Source organism: Misgurnus anguillicaudatus, chromosome 20 (genome assembly GCF_027580225.2).
Source record: "Misgurnus anguillicaudatus chromosome 20, ASM2758022v2, whole genome shotgun sequence".
Taxonomy (NCBI): domain Eukaryota; kingdom Metazoa; phylum Chordata; class Actinopteri; order Cypriniformes; family Cobitidae; genus Misgurnus; species Misgurnus anguillicaudatus.
In genome coordinates, this window is record NC_073356.2 from 36,056,960 (window position 1) to 36,080,739 (window position 23,780).

The 23,780-nt window shown below is 36.4% G+C and overlaps 1 protein-coding gene and 1 long non-coding RNA gene across 3 annotated transcripts; one reads left to right on the forward strand and one right to left on the reverse strand.

Annotated features, from left to right (window-relative positions):
• Positions 1 to 3,999: 3,999 nt before the first annotated feature.
• On the reverse strand, positions 4,000 to 4,979 carry LOC129454800 (uncharacterized). The gene is made up of 2 exons (XR_008648077.2): positions 4,636 to 4,979; positions 4,000 to 4,523 (listed from the first exon to the last, which is right to left on the reverse strand). It is a non-coding gene; the product is annotated as an uncharacterized lncRNA (long non-coding RNA).
• A 4,295-nt stretch (positions 4,980 to 9,274) lies between these two features.
• On the forward strand, positions 9,275 to 20,146 carry tmem170b (transmembrane protein 170B). 2 transcript variants are annotated; one of them, XR_008648079.2, is made up of 4 exons: positions 9,275 to 9,578; positions 15,515 to 15,685; positions 17,120 to 17,327; positions 17,546 to 20,146. XR_008648079.2 is itself a non-coding variant. In XM_055219378.2 (3 exons), exons 1-3 carry the CDS (start codon positions 9,425 to 9,427, stop codon positions 17,248 to 17,250), a joined length of 456 nt encoding a protein of 151 aa, XP_055075353.1. In that variant the 5' UTR covers positions 9,275 to 9,424; the 3' UTR covers positions 17,251 to 20,146. The 2 variants fall into 2 exon arrangements, 1 of the variants encoding a protein (XP_055075353.1); XM_055219378.2 differs by having other exon boundaries at positions 17,120 to 20,146.
• Positions 20,147 to 23,780: the final 3,634 nt, after the last annotated feature.

Here is a 23,780-nt window from a genome sequence, read left to right on the forward strand (position 1 = left end):
ATGGCCTACGTTTTTTCTTCAAAGATGTTTACAGAAGAGCTGCCATACACACACACACACACACACACACACACACACACACACACACACACACACACACACACACACACACACAACATGATTGCATTTTGTTACTAAAACGTGTGAATTATTACAGACAGATCTTTATTCATCAAACATGAAGATCTGTATTGTGTATCCCGGTTATTGTGTGCTATTTGTTTTCTTTGTTTATACACAAACAGATCTGGAAAATTATAGCTTAAAGTAGACTACCTGTTACCCATCATTTACCAATTCAATAAACATGCAATGTTACTGTGGGTATACTGTACAGGCTTATATATTATTCAAATATTTATATTTATACATTAAGATGTGAACTCAAAAGAGTACATTTTTGCAAAAAAATTTCTTACAACAGAAATCCCAGGATGGTACCCTTTCGAAAGTTCACATTTTCACTTAAAGAGTTTATACCTCAAATGTGCACATTGGCAATATGTGCATATAGTACCTTGGAGGCACCAAATGTATCCATATGGTGCATATTAGGACCTTTTTGAAGGGTACTACCCCGGTGACAGCTTGGGAACATTTTTGACCATTTTTTCTGACCCGTGAATTTACTTTTAAAAATACAAAACTATTAAAATTCTAAAATGTGTGACAAAAATAATAAGTGACCCTAAATTATTTAGAGTTTGTTGTGTGGTCTAAATATAAATGAGGTGAGAGAGTTCATTGAGTTCTGTCATCGCTACGGTAGTCTGTTATTGTGTTTGTTTATTTGCTTATTTGTTGAGAAACACCCACACACAAATCTGTAATGTTTACTGTTTGTGACATCATGCATTTAGTAAGACAAACATATGACTAAAACAAGATAATGAGTCAGAAAACACTTTATGTCACGGTGCTACAAATACTGAAGTACACAGATGGACTGCAACTCTCCAGACGGAGGGATTTTCTCAGCCGTGGTTGGACTGTTAGGGGAAGTGACCGGCTGTGATAAGAATCTATCAGATGTAAACACTCGAGTGCTCATTCACTCGTCTAGGAAAGAGTTGTGACTGCGAGGAAGCCATCAAACCATAAGAACAGCAGGGCTGAAAGACAGAGACTGATAAGAGATGTGTCACACCGTCTGAAAGAGTTTTTTACTGACAAATGATCGCATTGCATGTAAAAACGGAAGCATCTAATGCATCTTTTCTGCATTGTTTAAGAGAATGATATTTAATCCTTTTTATTGAAATAAAATGCATAGCTATGCACTGCAAAAAATGACTTTCTTACTTAGTATTTTGTCTTGTTTTCAGTAGAAATATCAAAAAATTCTTAAATTAAGATGTATTTTCTTGATTAGCAAAATGCCTTTTAGACAAAAACTATACAATTTAAGTGAATTTGTGCTTTAAACAAGCAAAATTATCTACTGATGGGGTGAGAAAAGTTTGCCTAAATTTAGTGTTTAAGAAAAAAGATAACTTATTTTTAGATTTTTTTCTCACCCCATTGGCAGATATTTTTGCATGTTGTAGATTTACAGTTACTGGAATTGTATATATTTTTTTGTCTATACACTAGACTTATTTTCTTAGGTTATTTTGCTCATCAAGAAAAAGCATCTTGATTTAAGAATTTTTAGATATTTGTACTGAAAACAAGACAAAAATACTAAGTAAGAAAGTCATTTTTTAAAGTGAGCCTTTTACAATTTTGCATTGTTGCAAAGCAGCTTTACCGTATAAGTAGATATTAGTAAGTTTAGACACATATGAAGAAGCAATATTATTATAAATAAATATTATTGCAAAATACATTAGCAACACAACTCTCAAAATATCGTAAAAAATAATGTACATTAGATTTTTTTATAAATATGAGCCTGTCTGTGAAATTCAGTTAAAGTCTCATAATCTAATGATAATATTAAAGATATCAAGAATATATTTTCACAATATTCTTTATATTATGTAGCATGATTTTATGTAGAAAACAATCAATTACAGATTAGCTGGGTTTTCACATGGGTCACATAAAATTTACATTTAGGCATTTAGCAGACACTTTTGTCCAGAGCGACTTACAAAGATTAGGAAACAAAAAAGCGATGTTTCAATAATACAAAAGGTGCATATAACAAGATATAAGTTTTCACTATTTCTAAACAATACCTTTTGAGAGAAAAGAAAGAGTTAGTTTAGGTCTTGAAGATTTTACGTCCCCCCGTGACAGACTCTTCACACTTTAGTTTAGGGAGAACGAGGATAAGCTCCAGGCCAGCACACTAAATCCCTTCCGGCCCCGACCAGTGGGCTTAACATTAGCAAAATATATTTCAAAGGACAATTTGTTTCTTTATATTATTTCTCGGGAGACATTACATCAGTCTCATCAGACAGCCATAGTTCAACAAAGCAGTTAAAAAAAAAATAAAAGTGTGATGGCATAAAATAATTCATGACTCAAAATAAGCAGATGATTCTGTCATGAGACTTTACGTGATCTTAAGATAACAGTCGATGTCTGTGGTTATGCTATTTAGCCTGCAGGCACATGTAGGAAGTGGGATGTGTGATCTGGGATCACAGCCGCAACATTCATGACAGCGTCCCAATGAACCGCCAGACGACCACTAAGCCTCATGACCCTAACCAGGCAAAACATCTTCTAGATGGGTTACTAAAGACACAGCATGTTAAACCCCTTCTGCGTTATGTTTTAACTATTTAGCTATTATGTGATAACCGGTGGAATATATTTTTTGTGGGTCATACTTTCTGTGGGATATTCACATAGCGTGATCTTGTGGCCACTATCACGACATCCTTCTCTATTTTGCATGAAAGAGTTTCATCAGATAAATAATAGGTTATTTGAAATGATACGGCCCAATTTCACCCTCCGGTCGACAGAATCAGATGCACTTTTGTTTGCACAAATGTCTTTGAAACCTGCCTTTAATCCCAGCAGAGATGAGAGGAACCAAAGCTGACAATATTTCAGTCAGGCGTGACCTGTGTGGTCAGGTTCCTCTACGCTTTTAAAAACAAATATACAACAATGCCATGGAAAAAATATATTTTTGGTTCTCCGAAGAACCTTTCAGTCGAATAATTTCTTTCTCACATTTTTTATAGTCTGAAAATCAGAAAGGCTCTGTGGATGTTGAAGATCCTTCATAAAACCATACAGCCCAACAAGGGACCTTTATTTTTTTTAAGTGTACATCACAGCAGCGCACTCCATTTTTAGTATAAAAGTCTCGTTTTAATTGTATGTTTCTTGAAAGTTTTAACTGTGATAAAGACTCTGAATTCAGCATTTAAAGCCAAAACATAGATCAACATAAAGAGAGCTTTGATGTTTAACTTAGATATGCGTTGTTTCTTACCCTCGGCAATTACGTCAACTACATAAAGGTTGAGATAACGCAAGATCAAACATTATGATTTAAAGGAAGAGAGGATGTCTGTATCTTCCAATGTAAAACGTGTACAGCGTGCATGCCTTAGTCATCGAGGGGATTTCTGCGTTTGAAAATCCATACCCTCAGGACCTTTGGGTCAACGTGAAGTGGTCCTACACATTCACGTCGAAACACGAACATGATAGGCATTACTCAAACTAACACATATGTGTCATTGTAATGAATGAGGCATTCCCAGAACTTCACACAAAATCTCGGCATCCCACCTTTTTTTAAATCTAGGAAGCCTGTAGATTCCTGTGAAGTGACTGTTGATTGACATGAGGATCCGTTTGATGTCATAGACCCTCTCATAAACAATAAGATCATTGCTAGACTATAATTTTACTCATTAGTCAGTTGTCATTATGAGGTGTATAATTGCAAGTGTCTATAACAGTGAAGTATATTTAACATGTGTTTGGTTAATGCTTTAAACTATATTTAGCAAACGTAATTGTATGAGTCGTATTTAAGTTACTGTATTATGATTTGTATGCAAAGGACTAATCCATGAAAAATGAGTCTGAAAATCCCAGGGTGTGCTTTCCATCGCCCTAGGATATGTTTTAGTCCATGCAGGTACAGACAAGTATCTCACTGCAGCTGTATGAACTAAGACAAATTTTATTTGATGCCAACGATCTTACAACCGATTAGCACCCGGGTGAAACAAGGTTAAGTCTCACATCAGCTTGAACTACCTGTTATTGTTAAAAACAACCTCAGGTGAAATCTGCTTTTCCCTTTGAACTTTTTCCACAGTCAATCTTTTCTATCGTTGTCTTTGTCAGACCACCGCTGTGTATAAAAAAGCAATGAAGCTTTGAAGTCTCACGTGCATGGCTACTGGTCTTCACTTCATTAGGTTTAACTCGAGTGTGTGACAACAAACCATCGACCCACAGAAAAATGAAAGAGATGGTTTGGAGTGATGAATAGGGCCGTGGTGTAGTGTTGCGTTTTGTGGTTCTGACTCAGGCTGGGGCACGATCAGGCCATAGAGTCGGGTCACATTGACAACTGGGATATTCGGATGAGTCACCTGAAGGGATGAATGAGAGAAAGAGCTGAGGACAATGAATACAGAAACAAGAATAGAACGAGAACTCCCTTCGGATTGGGTTACACAGTATAAACAAGTGACGCACGCATACCGATTCAAGAAGGCCTGCAAGAAGTCTTTCGGATTCATATGCACACACCTGGAGCGATTCTGATGACAGGATCTGATACGCTTATCAGACAGACTATGAGCTCTCACGTTGCACAAAAAAATACCTTCCTTTTACAGAACAGTTCTCAGATTTCTTATGGGAAACCTATGCAAATACAGTATATGCAACCTAACTACATCTCAGAAAGAAAAAAAGAAGTGGGAATTACTAGCTCATGTAGTACAACAGGCTTACAGCACCACCTTGTGGTCAATGTGCAAATTATTTGTTGTCCTACGTTGAATTTTCCATACATTTCTTTTCAGACAACAAACCTCATTAAATTCAAGACAAAAGCAAACACAAGGAGATGTGTTTGTGATGTGTTTGTGATATGCAAATCTTGCGGATTTTAAGCCCTAACCCAGTGTTCAAATTGAGGGGGGGCTGGGGTGGCCCTGGACCTCCTATAAGCATCGAGGGACCCCCTATAAAGCACGAAAAGATAAATTAGGGGGTCCCCTGGTTTTTATTAAATTAAAATACTAAATGAATTTCTGGTTGGGGGGATTAGGGGACCCCCATAATCTTTTGACATAATTCGAACAATGCCTAAACCAAATTACAGTCTAATTAATAAACGCATTATTACTTCCTTTATGTTCTGCACTTTATTTTGCTGTTCAAAACTATATTTGCTACATTCACCCTTATGTTCTTTTAAGTTATTGTTTAAAGTGGCATTGTCCCATATAACTGTGATGTTTAAGGTCTCCAATGCCATGGGAACTAAATGTTACCCTTCTGTTTTTAGGAAACAAACTCTTTGCCCTTTTAGAAGAGCTGGGGTTTCTTCACAAAAGAGTTAAATGTCACTCAAAAGGGCCTTTGCTATCTCCGATTAGGGTTTTCTTTAAACCATTTCATCCTTTATTCCTTCAGTGTAACGTCCTCCTCACGTGACCTGTGATTTGGGGATTATTTGATATATCTAACAATAGACTGTTAACAATGAAAAGCTTGGAGGTTTGGGTTTGTAAGCGAATACAAGAAGCGTAGGCTCAAATATCAGATGGGTAAATAGTGTAAAATGATAAGGGTGTGTGTCACTGTTCTATTGAAATTCTCATGAGTTTACATCCAGTAAACCTGTTCTGAGATTCAGGAAGTTTACAATCAAAAGGATGCACTAACAGAGAGATATGTGTCTTTGTGTTCATGTATATGTTTGGTATAATATATAAACATGATATATAAATGATGCTGGATCTTATATGTTGATATTTTGGCACATTCACTTTAATTTGAATAGGAAAACATGTACATTTTGTAGACTGCCAGGAGCAGAGGAAAGCTTTTTCAGAAAATATTGATATTAGTTCATAAATATCAATTTCTGGATAATCTATATTTAAAACTTTGTCAGATGTCTCTTAAAATTGATCTGCCAGAACAATACTTTACAGGAAATTTCCCGAACAGCAAAGCACAGTCTCATGGGCAATAACAGGAGAGACTACAGTAGTAAAACTTTTTATTGGAATTTTAGCAGTGAAACATTTCAATGATACTTTAGTCAATTGAAGTCTATGATGGTGATTATTAGTAGTAGTAGCAGTAGTAGTAATAGTCAACACAATCTCAGTACAATTCATTTTGTATTTTATTATTTGGTTCTTTCATATTAAATCAAACGACCATATTTGTACATTTTTGTACGATTTGCATTTGACCCTCTGATGTTGGGGAGAGGGGCGTGGTTAGAGGCGGGGTTTCATTATGGTTCTTTTAAAGTCCCCATGATACGAATGTCGCGATCGACTTTACTTTCAAATTGTGACGTATTTCCAAGTAAAGCAGAAAATCATATGAGGAAAATAGTGGGCATTTGTTTGTGTTTTCCACTGTGCTTTGATTGGATAAGAAAAAGTAGGAACTGGCAGCAGACGAAGGTCCTTTTACACTCCGAAGTGTGTGCATCAGCGCCCCCCTTGCACCCTGCTGCAGGCTCCACACATTTTACCAACCCAGAAGTTCTTGCGAAAGAGCAATCAGATGACGGATGGTAGGAGTCTGAAACAACAACAACAACACTTTTCTTCCTATTTCTGGTGTGAGGCTTCAGTCTGTCTCAAAATACGACTCTGGTGCATCCTCGTGGACTCGCGTCAAGGGTCCCTAAGGTCTGCACTACATGATGTCATCAAAGTGTGGACTCTAAGGAAGTCCACAAATCTGGAGTGTGCCATTTGGGACAGGGCTTGACAGTTGGAGGGGGCGGAGTTAAAAGATGCTCTCGCCTAATTAGACGTCTAAAGGGCTCGATATAGTCGTGCGTAGGTCCTACGGCGTAGCCGCGACGACGTAGGTTCCGCGTTGGTATTCATTTATACTTTTGCGCCGTCGTCTGCGTCGACGTGCAAACACTGGTAGGCAGTAACCACGCGTGTAACCACAGTAGCAGCGCGAAAGCCAAAGAAGAAGAAGCTTTGCAAGTTAAGCCACAAACGAAGAAGAAACAGCAACTTGTTGTGTATAATTTGAGAAGACCAGCAATGATGGATGTAAACAGCGACTTTTGTTGCAGTTTGAGTTAAATCACTTCTCAACTTGGCCCAGGGCCGGAGTGGGACTCATTTTCAGCCCTGGAGTTTCATGCCTTAGACCGGCCCACTTTAGTTCACGACTGACTATTAAAATAATATCTTTAAACCCTCAGTAGTATAAGTCTGCAGTAGTGCACTGTTCTCTGCAGCCTTGCAATTCACTGTATTTTTCAAATATATAATTTCATATTCCGTGCAAATGCAGTAAACAATTATAATTTTTGCCATAATTATGCAGCCCTACCATAAGACCATAATATTACTAAAGTAAACTTATTCAAAAACTAAAGGAAACAAATGTGTTTGTATTTTCCTCTATATTTCTATTTCTAAAAAATGGTGAGTCTTGAGATTAACTGTTGGGTTGATAACGTTTGGAAACCCCTGATATACAATACACAAGCAAGATTTATCAAGTAGGCCTATGCATTGGAAACAAATGGAAATAATCTGTATCTTTTTTTTAGTACTTAGATCATGTATATTGCTAAATAACGTAGGCCTACATTGTGTTAAAAAAAAAGAAAACATCATGGATATACTTTTGAAACTAATGAGTTTTACATCAAATAGATTTTTGTTCCTCTTGCAATAAACGATGAATAATGACTATTCATAGAGAATTCATCTATGACTTGGATAAAAAAAAATACGTTTAGAGGCCAGCCCGTTTGTATTAAGACGCGCTCAAGTTTATTTAAAATAGGCCTATAATAGACGCGCGGCCGGCAAGCGCACTCAAAAGACGCGCTCAAGTTTATTTAAAATATAGACGCGCGGCCGGCAAGCGCACTCAAAAGACGCGCTCAAGTTTATTTTAAATATAATAGACGCGCGGCCGGCAAGCGCACTCAAAAGACGCGCTCAAGTTTATTTTAAATATAGACGAGCGGCCGGCAAGCGCAATCAATATAGACGCGTCTGAAACAAAACTCGTGTTCAAGTAAGCGCTTTGAAAACCAGAAGACAGCGGCACGTCCTGCGTTTCCCATGCGTTTTAGATGTCAATGAACCCTAATGCAAGAATTCTTCCAATAAGTGGTCGGGACTCGGGACACAATCAACTTGTGCGTAAAGCGGCAGGGACATCTCTCACCCGCAAATACGCTTCATCCCGGTGGCATGACAACACCGGCCCTCGTGGCCAAAAAAACAGACCGGCCCACCGGGAATCCTCCCGGTTCTCCCTATGGCCAATCCGGGCCTGACTTGGCCATTGTTTTCACCGTCGCAAACGGAAATACATATGACGCAGTTTTTTTTTACCTGACGGGAGGGGTTCTGGTGGACCAATCACAGCGCTTGCGGTCCGCGTAGAACTGACGCGCTGCTAAAAATTTTGCGAGGTGCGCATCAGGCTACGCAGAGCTACGCACAGGCTACGGATAGCCTACGGCGTAGAACCTACAGCACGACTATATATCGCCCTTAACTGACCTCATCAGAGAATGTTCCCACAAGAGGGCGGAAGTACATTTTCAGATTTTGATTTGAAGTTTATAAGCGCAAATAAATAAAAAGAAAACAACGACTTATGGAGATAAATTGTTCACTGCAATATTACATAAAAAAAGGAAAGTTACTTTTGAATTCATTGGAACTTTAATAACCAAACGCTTTTTACGATTCACTTCAAATACATACTCGAAAAATATTTACGTAATAGTAGTGATAGTAGTATTAGTACAAAAAATAATACAAATAAATAAATAAAATAATAAACGTACAAATAAAGTATAAATAAATTAAGTAATATAATATAAAATAATTTATACGTTACATTAATACAGTGAATATCTGTGAATTTATGCCAGTGAATATAAGCCTACCATCATCATTTTTCCATCACTATTTTTTATTTCTTTATAAATAACAAAAATAAAAAAATAAACGAATTTAAAATAAAATAAATTTAAGTAATTATGTAACACACATATTAATCTAAGTCTGTCATCATCGATATCCTAATTCATTTTCATTCATAAAGTGCATTATCGGTCAAAATATAAACGCACCCGCTCACCTCCCTTTAAGAGAGCACTGCGCCTTTAAGAGCCATGCAGAAGCGCCGGTGTGGCCGGTGTGTGTTCCTGTGTGTGTCAGCCGTACCCATCATGGCCACTGAGCAGCAGCTGATGAGACGGACCCAGCCCGTTAGACACCGGTACCGGTGAGGAGGCTTCATGCCTCCATCATCCTCCTCATCCTCAGTGAGATCTCCGAGCAGGATGACTCGTGGCGGCAGCATGAATAAGGATTACTCCATTAATCTGTCGGTGCAGCAAGTGCTCAGTCTCTGGGTCCAGGGCACGGTACCGACCCTACAGCACTTCACAGGTACGTGCACACGCCAGGACAGATCCGGAGTCCGAATGGCTTCATGCGTCCGCGCACTGACGCGCGCGCAGCTGTGCGTATCCGAAGGTCACATTTTACATTACACTGTACAGTTTTTTACATTACTACAATACAGACCATCATACTAATGCATAATGTACAGTAGTGCATGCGTTGCTTAATTTAACGTGTTATAGTAAAGCAGTATACTACTAGTATGCTGGAGTCACATTATGCTTTAATATTTACTGTGATATATGATTACTGTAACTATCATGACGTTACTATCATGACTGTGTAAAGATGCATTATCATGTCCAGAAACTATGAGACATTATTAAATTAATATTATGGTATTCCAATAAAGGGTCAGCATGTTAATGTTTTAACTTTATTATAGTAATTATTTCATACCATAGCATACATTACGTACAGAAGTCTTAGTGTTTAAATAACTGTGTACTAAAAAATGAAAGCTTTGCTTACTATTAACCGCAGTGCACTAATGCGTTTACACCTGGTATGAACCCTTTATAGGCAGCGTGTAATTACTTATCTTTGGTTAATCTTGAGTCTTTGCATACGGAGTAAACCGTAGTAATTTTCAACAGCATATTGTTCATCACATGATGCTGTGCTTGGGGGCCTGATATCTCGAGCATTTTACACTTGGACTGCTCTCATAACAACACAATTCAAGTGACATACAGTATTGTCATGCTCGAGTTAAAACCTTAACACAAGCATTGTGTCAACATTATTGGTGTAAAAGCATCTATTCAGTGTCAAGGCTATAAACAACTTTGGAAACAGTGTCCAATGTCTTCAAAAGTCTGGTTTTGAAACTCAAGCGTCTCTTTTATCATAAACCATTTCGTGCGTGTGCAGCAAGCACGTATTTTGACATGACACAACACATATTTTGACATGATGAGCAACACACGACACTCCGAACACATATTGCATCCTCGGAAGAGAAGTCACCGGTGGCCACTGCTAGTTTGTGTATTTAAATTATGGTTGTTTTGATTAACTACTGGACTCAGTCACAGCAAGTTTACGGATGCTAGTAGTAGACTGAATAAAATATTATGTTTCCAGAGAACAGACAGGTTTTAAAATGTGTCACATTCATCTTTCCCTTCAGAGATTATAATTTATCTATTCTCGTGGACATCTGGCATGATGCAACACAAAAACCAGCCTGGAAAGCATTTTTGTGTCTGCCTTTCGACAGAATTTATAATAGCATGTGAGAACTAGTTTTTATATAAATATAGTTAATTGTGTCAGGCTATTTTAGACATGGTTTACTGAAAATCACTGAGGAAGTATTGCCACGTTACGCCCAGTTTGATGTGACAATCCTTGCATGACAATATTCTTAGTTCAACTTAAAAAGTTACTTCAATTGGTAACATCTGAAGTTAAATTAAAAGTAAGTTAAACTTTTCCAATTGAAGTAGTTTTTTAAGTTAATTCAACTTTTTACAATATGTACATGTTTTCAACAAAAAGCTGCTGTATGCCTTTACAAGACTTGAACTTGGAGAAGATGGTGTAAGGTGTCACTTCCTCGCAGTTGAAGGAAATAGCCGCTCCCTACATCCGCTTTAAAAGCCTCAGCCGGTAATAAACTTGTGTTCAGAGAGCAGACATCTCTTCATCTGTGCTGAAATAAAGCTGAATAAGTGCACACATGAGATGATGACAAACTCTCACATGAGAGTTTGTCATGTTGTTTCCGGTTTTGGTCAGTGAAACCAAATCATCTAGTCATTTCATTTCCTTCTGTTGTCAAAGACCGACTTCTGCCAGCTTAGTAGTTTGATGCTGCATTGTGTAAGAAACTTTAATGTTACTGAAATACTTTGACATCTATGTACTGCATGTAATAACTTATTTGACCAGGTGAAAATCATAGGTATGATTTTAACTATTATAAGGTGGCTTAATATCATTTCAAAGTTGCTTATGCACAGTTGACATTGTGTGAAACTATTGTATGAATGTTTTATTTCATGCTTTTGAATTTTTTTTATACTGATTTTGTTTGAAACCAATACTTGTGAAGAACTTTGAGCTGCTTTTTATGTATGAAAAGTGCTATACAAACAAAAAATTAGTGTTAGAGAAACGCCCATTACAGCTCTGATGGATGAAGTTGGCGTTATCTTTGTATGTTTCCTGTGTGGGGAAAGAAAAGCACGCTGTGACAGAGTTTGACTACTGTATGAGAGAGCAGCTCTCTAGACCACATAAACATTTCTTCTGTGTTTGCTTGTTTTCTGATCGCTATCTCTTTTGCTTCTCGTTTTTTATCATTTTGTGGTTGTCACGAGGTCGTAAAGCACTTAAGGTTTGTAATGATACTATAGGTTTGTTTATTTGTAAGTTGGTTTAATTAGAATGAGATAAGTTTGGTTCATGGATGCTGTGCGTGTCATCTCATGCACATGTTAAAGAACAGCATTTGTCTTTGTGAATGCTACATTGTGTTAACAGGCAAACAAAAGGGCTTTTTGTAACCTCTCTAGTCTGTGTTGTTGTTGACATATGATGTTTGAAGAGGCCTTTCACGTGCACATGCAGGCCTTTCACTCTTTACATTGACACCCTCCCGTTTTATTTTACACAAAATGTTTACCATAAGGTTATATAAAAACACAGCATTTTGCGTGATCTTCTGATCACTTCTTCTTAGTAAATGGTTTAGTAATTTTATGTGATGTTGTGTGTTTCACACTATTTGTGATTATCTTTATCATCTTTTGGTAGATACAATATGTGATTTTGTGTGAGTAAAATGTTGACTAAGCATCAATCTATCATATTACCTGGGGTCAATGTGGGTCAGTAGTACATTAATGAAAGACGTTTAGAAAGCATTAGAAAACAAAGCAAGTCTGTGCTTTGATGGTCTTTGCGGGTGAAGTGTCTCTGAAGTCTCTCAGTTACTGTATCTCTGTGCTACAGTGTCCCTGTGATACAGTATCTTTGTGCTGATGTGTCTCTGTGGTACAGTATCTCTGTACTGATGTGTCCCTTCCTGTGCTACATTATGTCTGTGCTGATGTGTCCCTGTGCTACATTATCTCTGTGCTACAGTTTCTCTGTGCTGATGTGTCCCTGTGCTCTCTGTGCTGATGTGTCCCTGTGATGCAGTATCTCTGTGCTGATGTGCCTACCATATCTCTGTGCTGCATTGTTTCTGTTCTACAGTGTCTCTGTGGTACAGTATCTATGTGCTTAAGCATCTCTGTGCTACAGTATCTCTTTGCTGAAGTGTCTCTGTGCTGAAATATCTCTGTGCTGAATTGTCTCTACTGAAGTGTCTCTGTGCTACATTGTTTTTGTTCTACTACAGTATCTCTGTGGTACAGTATCTCTGTGGTACAGTGTCTATGTGCTTAAGTGTCTCTGTGCTGAAGTACCTCTGTACTACAGCATTTCTGTGCTACAGTATCTCAGTACTGAAGTGTCTCTCTCTGTGCTGAATTGTCTCTGTGCTAAATTGTCTCTGTGCTGAAGGGTCTCTGTGCTGAATTGTCTCTGTACTGAAGTGTCTTTGTGCTACATTGTCTCTCTGTTACATTGTCTCTGTGCTACATTGTCTCTGTGCTACATTGTCTCTGTGCTACTGTATCTATATGGTACAGTATTTATGTGTCTATGTGCTGAAGTATCTCTGTGCTACAGCATTTCTGTGCTACAGCATCACTGTGCTGAACTGTCTATGTGCTGAAGTGTCTCTGTACTGAAGTGTCTTTGTGCTGAATTGTCTCTGTGCTGAAGGGTCTCTTTGGTGAAGTGCCTCTGTGGTGAAGGGTCTCTGTGCTGAAGGGTCTCCGTGCTGCAGTATGTCTGTGCTACATTATCTCCGTGGTACAGTATCTCTATGGTACAGTATCTATGTGCTTAAGCATCACTATGCTACAGTATTTCTGTGCTACAGTATCTTTGTGTTAAGTGTTGTCTGCTTTGGCTGATGCAGTAGGCCGTGCCACCTCATAAGAACTGCAGCAGTGTTCCTGGCACAGCATGGCTCTGCTGTCAGACGCTTTTGTGCTGTCAGGCTCAGTGTACTGATAACATGGTTTGATGGACCTCTCTCTCTCTCTCTGCTGTTTGCCCGTACATATTAGTGTGTGTGTGTGTGTGTGTGTGTGTGTGTGTGTGTGTGTGTGTGTGTTGTTTACAGACTTCCAGCACAAAAGCCTTTATGTCTGGACATTACGTCTTACTTAAAATGTGAGCTTATGGCTTAATAATACATTGTGTATATGTGTGTACTTCCTTAGACTGGTTTACATTAAAGGAAGCGGCATAAATTAATTGACCGGATCTTGCATTACATGTATTATACTTGCATTTTCTGTTTGTAATGTTTGGCACATGCAACAGTATCACACGCTTGCATGTTCAGAATATATATATATATGTCTTTTCACACATTTAAAGGGGAAGTGCTTTAATCAGCACTATGCAGAATGGGCACGTATGCAGTTATTTGATCCATGCATTTTACCTTGTTAAATTGCTGTTGTCAGCAGATGTGCCTGCCTGAGCTTATGATTTCTTAATCTTTTTTCATTTGCGTGTAAATGCATTTCACAAAGCTCATGACATCAGCGGTTAAATAACTGTTGTGTAAAGGGATTTGCAATGTTTAGGAATTTACTAGAGTTGACTGATTCCTAACAGGGTGGATCAACAGACCCAAACTGTTCATTTACTTTTCTCAGAAGTATGTGACACTTGAGTCGTGTCCAAAATGACTGCATTATACAGATCGTGAAAGATAAATGGAAGTAAATAGACAGTTTGTATGTCATTGAGATAGCAGACAGTGAGGGAAGTTCATTGTTATAAATATTAAGTGTTCAGCTGTTTTAAAGAGCTTGTGGGTTTTAGCAGTTTTAGAAAATAACCCTCTTCTAACACATTTACACTGTCAGTCACTTAAAATTAATAGTCATTTTCAGTGTTTGCTAACACTGTTGGAAGTGGACATGCAGAAAAGTTATGTTTTTCTCATCTTTCAAATTGTATATTTTTTTTTGGCAGTGCTGTTGTCGAGACAACTTAAACCAAGGCACGGCCAAGACCATTAAAAAATGTATGGAATCACATTATGGATATTGTTGGCATTTGTATTAATTTGTTGACAGATTTATTTTTGGACTAAAAGACAAATTAGTCAGTGATTGCTTTTAAAGCAAAAAGTTTTACATCCAATTACATTAATGGTGTTAACACACAATTCAGACCATGCACCAGCAATTAAAATAAAAATCTTGAAATAAAATCACGAGACCACTAAGTCTGAGGCAAGAGCGAGACTAAAGACAGTCGAGGCCGAGATAAGACCAAGACCCTCAAAAAATGGTCTTGAATTGGGTCTTAAGACCAAGACCGTTCTCGAGGACTACAACACTATGATTTGATCACATATCATATGTCGGAATCAAGTCCTTTACTAATAATTGGTAACGAAGTACGCTAAGTTTTGACATAATCAATGTAAAAATATGCATATAGTTGATGTAACACCCTGTATAGCTCAGTGGTAGAGCATTGCATAAGCAGCGCAAAAAGGCCATGGTTTCTAACCCCGGGAATACACATATTGATCAGAAAATGTATACCTTATATTTAAATCATCTGCCAAATCCTTTATTCAGTGTGTGGCACTGTGAAATAAAGGGTGAAGATGTTCTCACAAAGCAGTTCCTCTTTGATCAAGAAAGCAGAACTCCCTAAGAAGAACACCGAAACATCGATTTCATTATTAGTAAGGACAGGCTTAGGACAGAAAAGCATTTACTTTCCAAAAAGTACAGACAAAAGATGATACACATTTTTCAAGTTGTGTCACAGTCTTTAGATTTAATCTAACTCTCTGTCGGTTTTGATTTCTCTTTGTTTCTTTGCAGAGATGTGGTACTGGGTGTTTCTCTGGTGTCTGTTCTCATCTCTGTTCGTCCACAGCGCCGTGGGTCTGCTCATGTGCGTTACGCTTCAGCGTCATAAGAGAGGACGATTGATCACGGTGGTCCTGATCAGTGTGGGCTTCCTGGCATCGCTCACAGGAGGAGTTATCACCAGTCAGTTTCTCATTTACATTTTAGTTAACTTAAGCATCTACACATTGACATCGTTTTTGCTTAAAGATAACCTTTCCTCTGATCTGACCTATTTATTTTCCCATTGTACGAAATTATTTGACAGTATACAGATACAGATGCATACAGATTTTTTGCATACTATATATGGGTGATTCTCACGAAAACTTGGTTTTAAAAATGTCAAGCATGAAAATTTAAAAATTGCTTAAATTTACTTTAGTTTGAAAAACAAAGTCTGGAGTAAATGGGAACATTAATTTAAAAACTTTTACTTATCATTTAACACTTTTTGTAACATAATTTAAAAAATGTGTCCTAGAAAATCTCATTACCGCAACAGTCATAAAACATCAACACTGACATATTTTCAAAATGACATGACAAACCTGAAAGAACATAATTTGGAGATTCTGCAAATGCATTTAAAATCAAAGTATTATGCTTCTATTAATTAAATTAACATTTAATAAGCATCTGTTGCGGTAATGATAATCAAAATGTTGTGTAAGCATTCTGACAAGACAATATTTCAAATTAACTGTAAAAAAATGATCTTACCTGGTAGCCATCTTGAAGTAACTGGTCCATGTGCTTGGTCACTCAAAATCAAACTTTATTTAAATTCTGTACGTGTGCTTAAACTGTTTTCAAAAAGTGTTGCGGAGGATGAGAACATCAGGCATGGACACATCATTTTCCTAATTTTCTTCATTATTATTATACATGAATATTCAGTAAATATTTTTTTTCTGTCATCTAAAGTAGTCTAGCAAAACATCTAGTGTTAATTTGATTAAATTACAACATAACGCATGTTCAAACACAGCCGGACACATTGCGGTAATGAGAACTTCAGCAGAAAATGAGATCAAATTTACAATTATAAATTCTTATGTTGAAATCACACATTGTGCAAGGTAGAACACAGTATTGTGTTAATTCTGATGCTTTTTAATGTTACTACATTACACATTTTAAAGCTAAAATCATTAGTGCCGTGGTGTTTCAATGGTTTCGTGAGAATCACCCATATAGGAGATTTTTTGATGCAGGGTTTGTAAATAAGTGTCAACAAGGTGTTATTGTGCATGTTTCAACTTTATCTAATAATGTAACCAAGACTAAATGGACAATGGACATTTGTTTGTTGTACCCCATGTCATCCAAGATGTTTTTTGTTTTTTTTAATCGTAATCTTTTGATGTGATTGCGTAATACGTAAGGTCGCGCTGGCGCATCACATGGCTAGTGCACGATAAGATGTGTTTTAAAAGTAGTTTAAAAAAATTTTTTTTGGGGGGGTGAAAATCACAATCATTTCACTTGATAAGATCCTTATGCCTTGGTTGGGATTGTTTAGAGCCCTTTGAAGTTGCATTAAAACTGCAATTTTAATGTGATGTCATTTCTCAGGTGCGGCAGTCGCAGGTGTGTATCGTGTGGCGGGGAAGGACATGACACCATTAGAAGCTCTGGTTTTCGGGGTCGGCCAGACCACATTCACCGTCATAATTTCATTTTCACGGATACTGGCCACGCTCTGAATGGACAGAGTCGCTCACTAACGCAGCCAACCGGCTCACAGAAGAGGCGGGATGAGGATAAAGTGGGTTGAGCCGAGGTGAGTGGCATTAAACCAGAGAGGGGTGTGTCCTGCGGTGCATCGGATTAGCTTTAGGAGTAACTCGTATACCCTAAACCCTATTGGTTCAAATCAGATGCAAAAACAGCATGAAGCTGTTTATAAGCCTTTGTCAGAAACTCAATCAACGTGCCAATTGCCTTGATGGAGAACTACAATGACGTTTTTGTTTTGTTTTTGCACATGAAACGCTGCAGCTTTATTTCCACCACTTGATGTTGGAGTCGTAGCAATGCAGTACAGTGGAAAAATACTGCAACCATAATCACATGGATGGATCTATCTATCTATCCTAACCATTTGGGCGGCCTGAAACATTCCTGTTTGTATGGATGGATTTTGACTTTGGTCTAACAGTGTTATCACATCGTGATTTTTTTCCACTTTGCACATTTTTTACATGGAGGAAGATGTTTAATATGCTTTAATGGATCTGAATGCTGGGGCAGGGCGCTGCTTAACAACACAGACCTTTTATTAAAAGACGTTAAGACTAATCTGGTCTCTTTAAACCTAGTTAATGTAGTTTTATATCATTATATTATGGCCTGTACATAATTTGATTGCTCTACACAGTAATTCGAGTCTTTATGTATAATCCACATTACTGTGGCAATACTATTACTGCTCATATATGGGGACTTTAAACCTCAGGCCTTAAAAGACGAGATGCACGTCTCTCATGAGTCAAGTATTTGTCAATACATCCTGAACTGATTCTGCTGCACACTTCTGTGCGTCTCTATGGGGCTCAAAGCCGCAGTGGTGTTGCGTCACGCCTCATAAACACATGTTAGGATATCCGGAAAAACACATTGTACTTGAACTTTCTAATGCAGAAGTTTACACTGAGGCCATAAGAAAATAATGTGTCTTTGCCAACAGTTTAAATGTGTGAAGATTGCACTCGCAATAATTTGCCTTTCGTAAGATTCCCAATCCATGATCCTTATACCAAACTTTACCAAAACAGTATCAGCATCAGATCTGTGAGTGTTGGTTGAACAGTGTGAAATGTGACAACATAAACACTGTGTTTTACCTTACGGCTGCCACTGGCATTAATATTTGCAGCAAATTATGCTTTAGTTTGCTTTTGTTTTTTGAACTACTTTCAATGAGCTCGACAAGACAATTCGATTTTTTAAAACTTCAGCTTTTAAAGTTTTTATATACCGTATTTCATTCTGATTTCTATGAAGTATATATACATATACTGTATATTGAGGATGCAACAATATTTTGGCCTATTATCAGTATCGGCAGATTGCCACTATCGGACATCGGCAAATTGTTTAAAAACAGCCAATGATGAAGCCAGATTATACCTGGCATTTAAAAGGGGCAGATAAAAACTCAAACTTGATAAAAATGCAGTTCGTTCATACGCTTGGCGTAAAATAATTTATAAATAAAAAGCAAAATGTATTTACTTTTAGGCATTTAGTGGCTTTTGCATTGGATCCCCTACATATAATTTACAGACCTATTAGATCGTGTGAAACCGATAAACAATCATGTTTAAATCATACTTGGTTTTAAATTCTAGTATTTTATGCAAGTATGGCTTGCAATTTAATTGCATGTTTGCAGTCTGAATCAATGTCCCCGAGGTAAACAAAAAAATTCTATGTTAAGCATTACAAAACAGCTTCTTTTATATGCATACAGTATGTCTGTTTACAGATGCCATGTGTGACTGTTGTGTCAATGCAAATAACATCTGCAGGTCATTTTAACACATTAAGGGATTTCAGTCTCTGATACGCACAAATGAACAGATTTCTCTGTTTCTTTAAGCCAAAGTAAACCTTATCTCTTCTTGTTCAGTACTTTTTTTATTGAATATCATTTTTTAAACACTTGTTTAGCTTTTTATATTATGTGTTTTTGTTTGTCATACTTCACTTAGCACTGATTCATGAACCTGTTTTAAGACCTACTGTATAAAACAGGTTTTATTATAATTTTGTTGATACTGTGAACGATTTTCAGATATTATGTAATGATGTTACCATATTTATGAGAACGCTGGATGATAATTTCATTCTTATGCAACTAACTAATAGGTTTTCTGGCAGTATAAGAGGAGCCAGCAGAGGGCGCCAGTGTACTGTGAATGAGTCTCATGTAGAAATGATTGTAGCTTTGCTCTGCACACTTCTGCAGATATGTTGTGTTATTTATGAAGACTCACAAAACTCACTTTTAGAAAAGTCACTTTAATTTTTTATTTTTAAAAATTATTTTTTGGGTTTTTTTCATTTTACAAAGACTGCTTTCCAACTTACATTCAACAATGCTACTTGTATTATTTTGCAGTATTTACTCTAGTATGTATCATGGACAGCATGCGAGTATTGTGTAGGCTATGTATTGAAAACCCAAATGATCTAGATTTCAAATGTGCTGTATACAGTCTAGTGCAGTGGTTCCCAAACTTTTTCAGCGTGCGGCCCCCCTTGTGTACAGTGCATTTTTTCGCGGCCCCCCAAAAGAAAATTTATGACAAAAATGTCATATTTTAATTAAACAAAACATATAAAATTATACCTAGTAGTGCTGTTGGTTAGTTGGCTTATTATTTTTTAGGTTTAATTACACAGAATTCATGATAAATTAATGTATTTTATAAAATGTCATAAAACTGGGGGCCCCCTGGCACCGTCTCGCGGCCCCAGTTGGAAAACCACTGGTCTAGTGTACTTACGGTGTGCACCTGCATCGTACAGTCATTACGTGATCTTTCATTTGCAGTGAATGAAGGATTCATATTTAATAAAATCAGCATTCAGGAATGATAAAAAATGAATGCATTTTAAAACAAATTTATATAAACAGTACAACATAACCACATTTATTTTCAAGATAATGACTGACCACCACTATATAGTGTTGTCATGTTTGAAATATTTATCTTTTAATACTGCTTATTGTTTCATATACCACTTTAAAAAGATTATTGACAATATTGAATCACACGCAGTACATAATACGATGATATTCAATTCTCAACACACTTTTAACCTTGTTTCAACAAAACCTCTCGGCATCTAAGTATTTGAACTTTGGTTGAATGTTTTAAAGATTTTTTTTCTTTAATATGTTTCTGTTGACTATTGCCAAGGTACAAACATGAACACTGTTAAAGAGAGAAAATGAATGGTGCTTTTATATATGTAGATTTTCTCTCTTTAACAATTGTTGTTTGTTTATATTTTTTGCTTTCTCTTAGCACTTTATTTAATGAAGTTTTCTGTAGACTTAACCTTTGCCAAGAACATGTGTTCATATGCACAAACTTTACAATTAAATTATAAGAAATAACCCTTATACCTATGGTATATGTTACCATATTTGCGTTTGAATAATGAAGAAGTTGAATCTTTTGGTTTCTTGTTTTGTCATAAATATAGCATTTGTGAATGAATTTAGATATACTGTATGTTTGAATGGTGTTTAAGCATGATGTCAGTGTTGGTTGTAGTTGTGTTTGAGTGCATTAACACTTTTACTGCTTTGAATCTCAACAAGTTTTCATAGAAATGATTTTATTTTATCAGATTTGGCTTTTTTGCTAACTTGGCCTAAGAGCAGCTTGAATACCATTTATTTCGAAACTTTAAAAGTTGTTTTTAAGCTCTTTAATATTTTGTGTAATACTTTGAATTGTCTTTTTTTAAACATGTATTTATCGTATTTTGCTTTTTGTTGGTTTGCACAGTTTTTAAAGGCCGTAAATGCAGTTTAGCAGCTGGTGTAATTTGTGTAGGCTATACTATATGACATCATCAATATGGTTTCAGATCTTTAGAGATGCTGGCAAAACTTAAGATGGAGAATATTGCAATACAGAGCGAGACATGATATCAGATATTTTCTCTGTTAACATACAATGATTTTATAAAGCATACCCTTCCTTCATTAAAGGGTTAAACCTGCGCGTCTGTACCCCAGCGATTGCATGCATTAATGCAACTCCTCTTGGACTATGTTTTTGTGAACGGATTTCTGACAATCCTTCTTAACCGCTACTCGTGTGTAAATATTGTATAATATGTTCTTTTATAAAAAAAAATAATGCCAAGTGTCTAATTCTGTACAAATTCTCATCTGTAAAGACAAACACCTGCAGTGAGTTGAAATAAAAATGTTTTACAATTAAAGTTGGCTTGTGGTCTTTTGTCACTTTCATTAAAATGTTGTTTTTCTGTGAAGATTTCGGTGAATCAATTAACATTTGATTAATTTTTTAATCTTGGTTAAGATATTATGATGAAGTACTGTATATATAGCTTGCATGTACAGTAAGTCACTTTGAATTAAAGCATCTGGCAAACGCATACTGTAAATGTAAAACCAGCTCACCGCCAAGTAACAGCAACATGATAGATAATGAAACAAAAAATTATACAAATTCATTTTTACAACCCAGCTCCAAAAGGCTATACTTTATCATCTCTTATAAAACTTTTTGCTGTAAGTAATATTGTTTAGTATCTAAATTGTATGCCGTTAACTGTTTTAAGCATAAATGTTAAAATTGAAGAAAACTATTTAATAATGTTTAATCATTAACTATTTCTTTCAATTTTGACTTTGTAAGGGCGTCTGATTTTAATATGATCTTGACTGACATTCAATGTTTTGTCTTCCTTTGCTAAATTCACGTCGAATGGCACAATGTCTTGAATTGTATAGCCACATTGAAATCACAATTAAGGTCAGACTTGTTTCTTTTTATAAGTTACTAGAAGCAGACTCATTGCTGCATGGCTCATTTAGTCTCGACAGAGACTACCATCTCATTTCCGGTACGTGTTCCCTCCCCACTCCACACAAGAGTGGACGTGCAGAACCAAAGCATTCGTACTACCTGCAAACAGGGTGCCACCCTCCTGGAGCCACTCAGAGGGGGACAGGGGATTATTTTTGGAGCCACTGTTCTTAGCACTAAATATGGGAAAAATCATTTAAAATGGGACTTGAATGGTGATTGTGCCATACAGCCCAATTTTTGCAAAGGAAATAGCGAAGGTTTGCTATAATTTGAGCATTTAAGCACACAACACATATGTTGGATAAGTATTTAAGAATTTATATGAAAAGATTTCACGTTGAAGCATAGTTCAGCTCCATTGTTTAGTGCCCCTCCACACACACACATTTTTAATCCCTGCTTTTACTTTTTATTATGGAATTCTACGTTTTTTACATTTTAGATTAAAAATAAACCAAACTATGGGATATCACACATTTAACTATAAGAATTATAGCATCCAAAATAAATCAAATCTCTATTAAATAGTATTTGATCATCTGCAATGTAGTCACTTTTTGTCTCGAGTTTGCAGAAATTGTTATTTTATCAAAAGCATCTTGAGGTTTTACCCGGAAATGCATTACATTTACATTTACATCTAATCATTAGATGCTTTAATCCAAGGCGATTAGATAACAATGAAAGCGAGTCAAATCTTGCTTCATTCCCAAAAAAAGAGCAACAGTGCTCCGAAAACTAAGTTACTGTACCTACTGTAACACAAAGCCATGAACTTTTTTATATAAATGCTTTGTAAACAGTATTGAATAAGTGCACATTTATTCTTGACTGCTTTCTCATCAACTTCAAAAATGTTTTTAAACTTAAATTTTAGTTTTTAAATAAAAAAATTATTTATATGTTTGGCACAATTTTATTTTTGTCAAGTAAGTAATTTAACAAACATTTATATTCATTATTATATATTATTAACATTAAAGGGTATATCATGTAAATCAAACTTTTTCCATGTTTAAGGGCTATAATTGGGTCCCGAGTGCTTAGAAAATGTGAAAAAGATCAACCCAGTAACTTAGTTTTGGTAAACCATTATCTGCAAGCATGTGAAAAATAGGCCATTGAAATTTGGTTCCCCTTGTGATGTCAGAAGGGGATAATGCCGCCCCTTAATCTGCACTATCCAACCACAGCACCGCCATTTAGTGCAGAGATCAGCTCATTTGCATTTTAAAGGACAGACCCAAAAACACAAAGTGGAAATTTTAACATGTTATAATTAATTAATTATCTATATTTTGAGCAAAAATTTCACATACGTACTCTGGGGACACCAAAGATTTATTTTACATCTTTAAAAAGTCCCCTTTAACATTTATTATTTCATTGTTTATTATTCATTCATTCAGCATCAGTATTCTTAATGCATTGTGGAATTGGTTCTCCGCAAGCATGGGTGTGATTATATAATTGCAGGTACATTTGCTGTCCAAAGTCATTATTTTTTCCAAATGATTGTAGATTTGGTACTTATTTGGGCAGTTTTCCAGACAGGGCTTACCCTAGTCCCAGACTTAAGCGCATGTTTAAGCTGCTTTAATTTAAAAACGCCTTATCTCTTAACATATATTAATGACAATGTTTTGTCTCAA

Coding starts and splice junctions, on each gene's coding strand:
- tmem170b (XM_055219378.2), top strand. CDS start 9,425: ATGCCTCCATCATCCTCCTCATCCTCAGTGAGATCTCCGAGCAGGATG. Junction 9,579..15,514: donor GACCCTACAGCACTTCACAG/GTACGTGCACAC, acceptor GTTTCTTTGCAG/AGATGTGGTACTGGGTGTTT. Junction 15,686..17,119: donor CACAGGAGGAGTTATCACCA/GTCAGTTTCTCA, acceptor GTCATTTCTCAG/GTGCGGCAGTCGCAGGTGTG.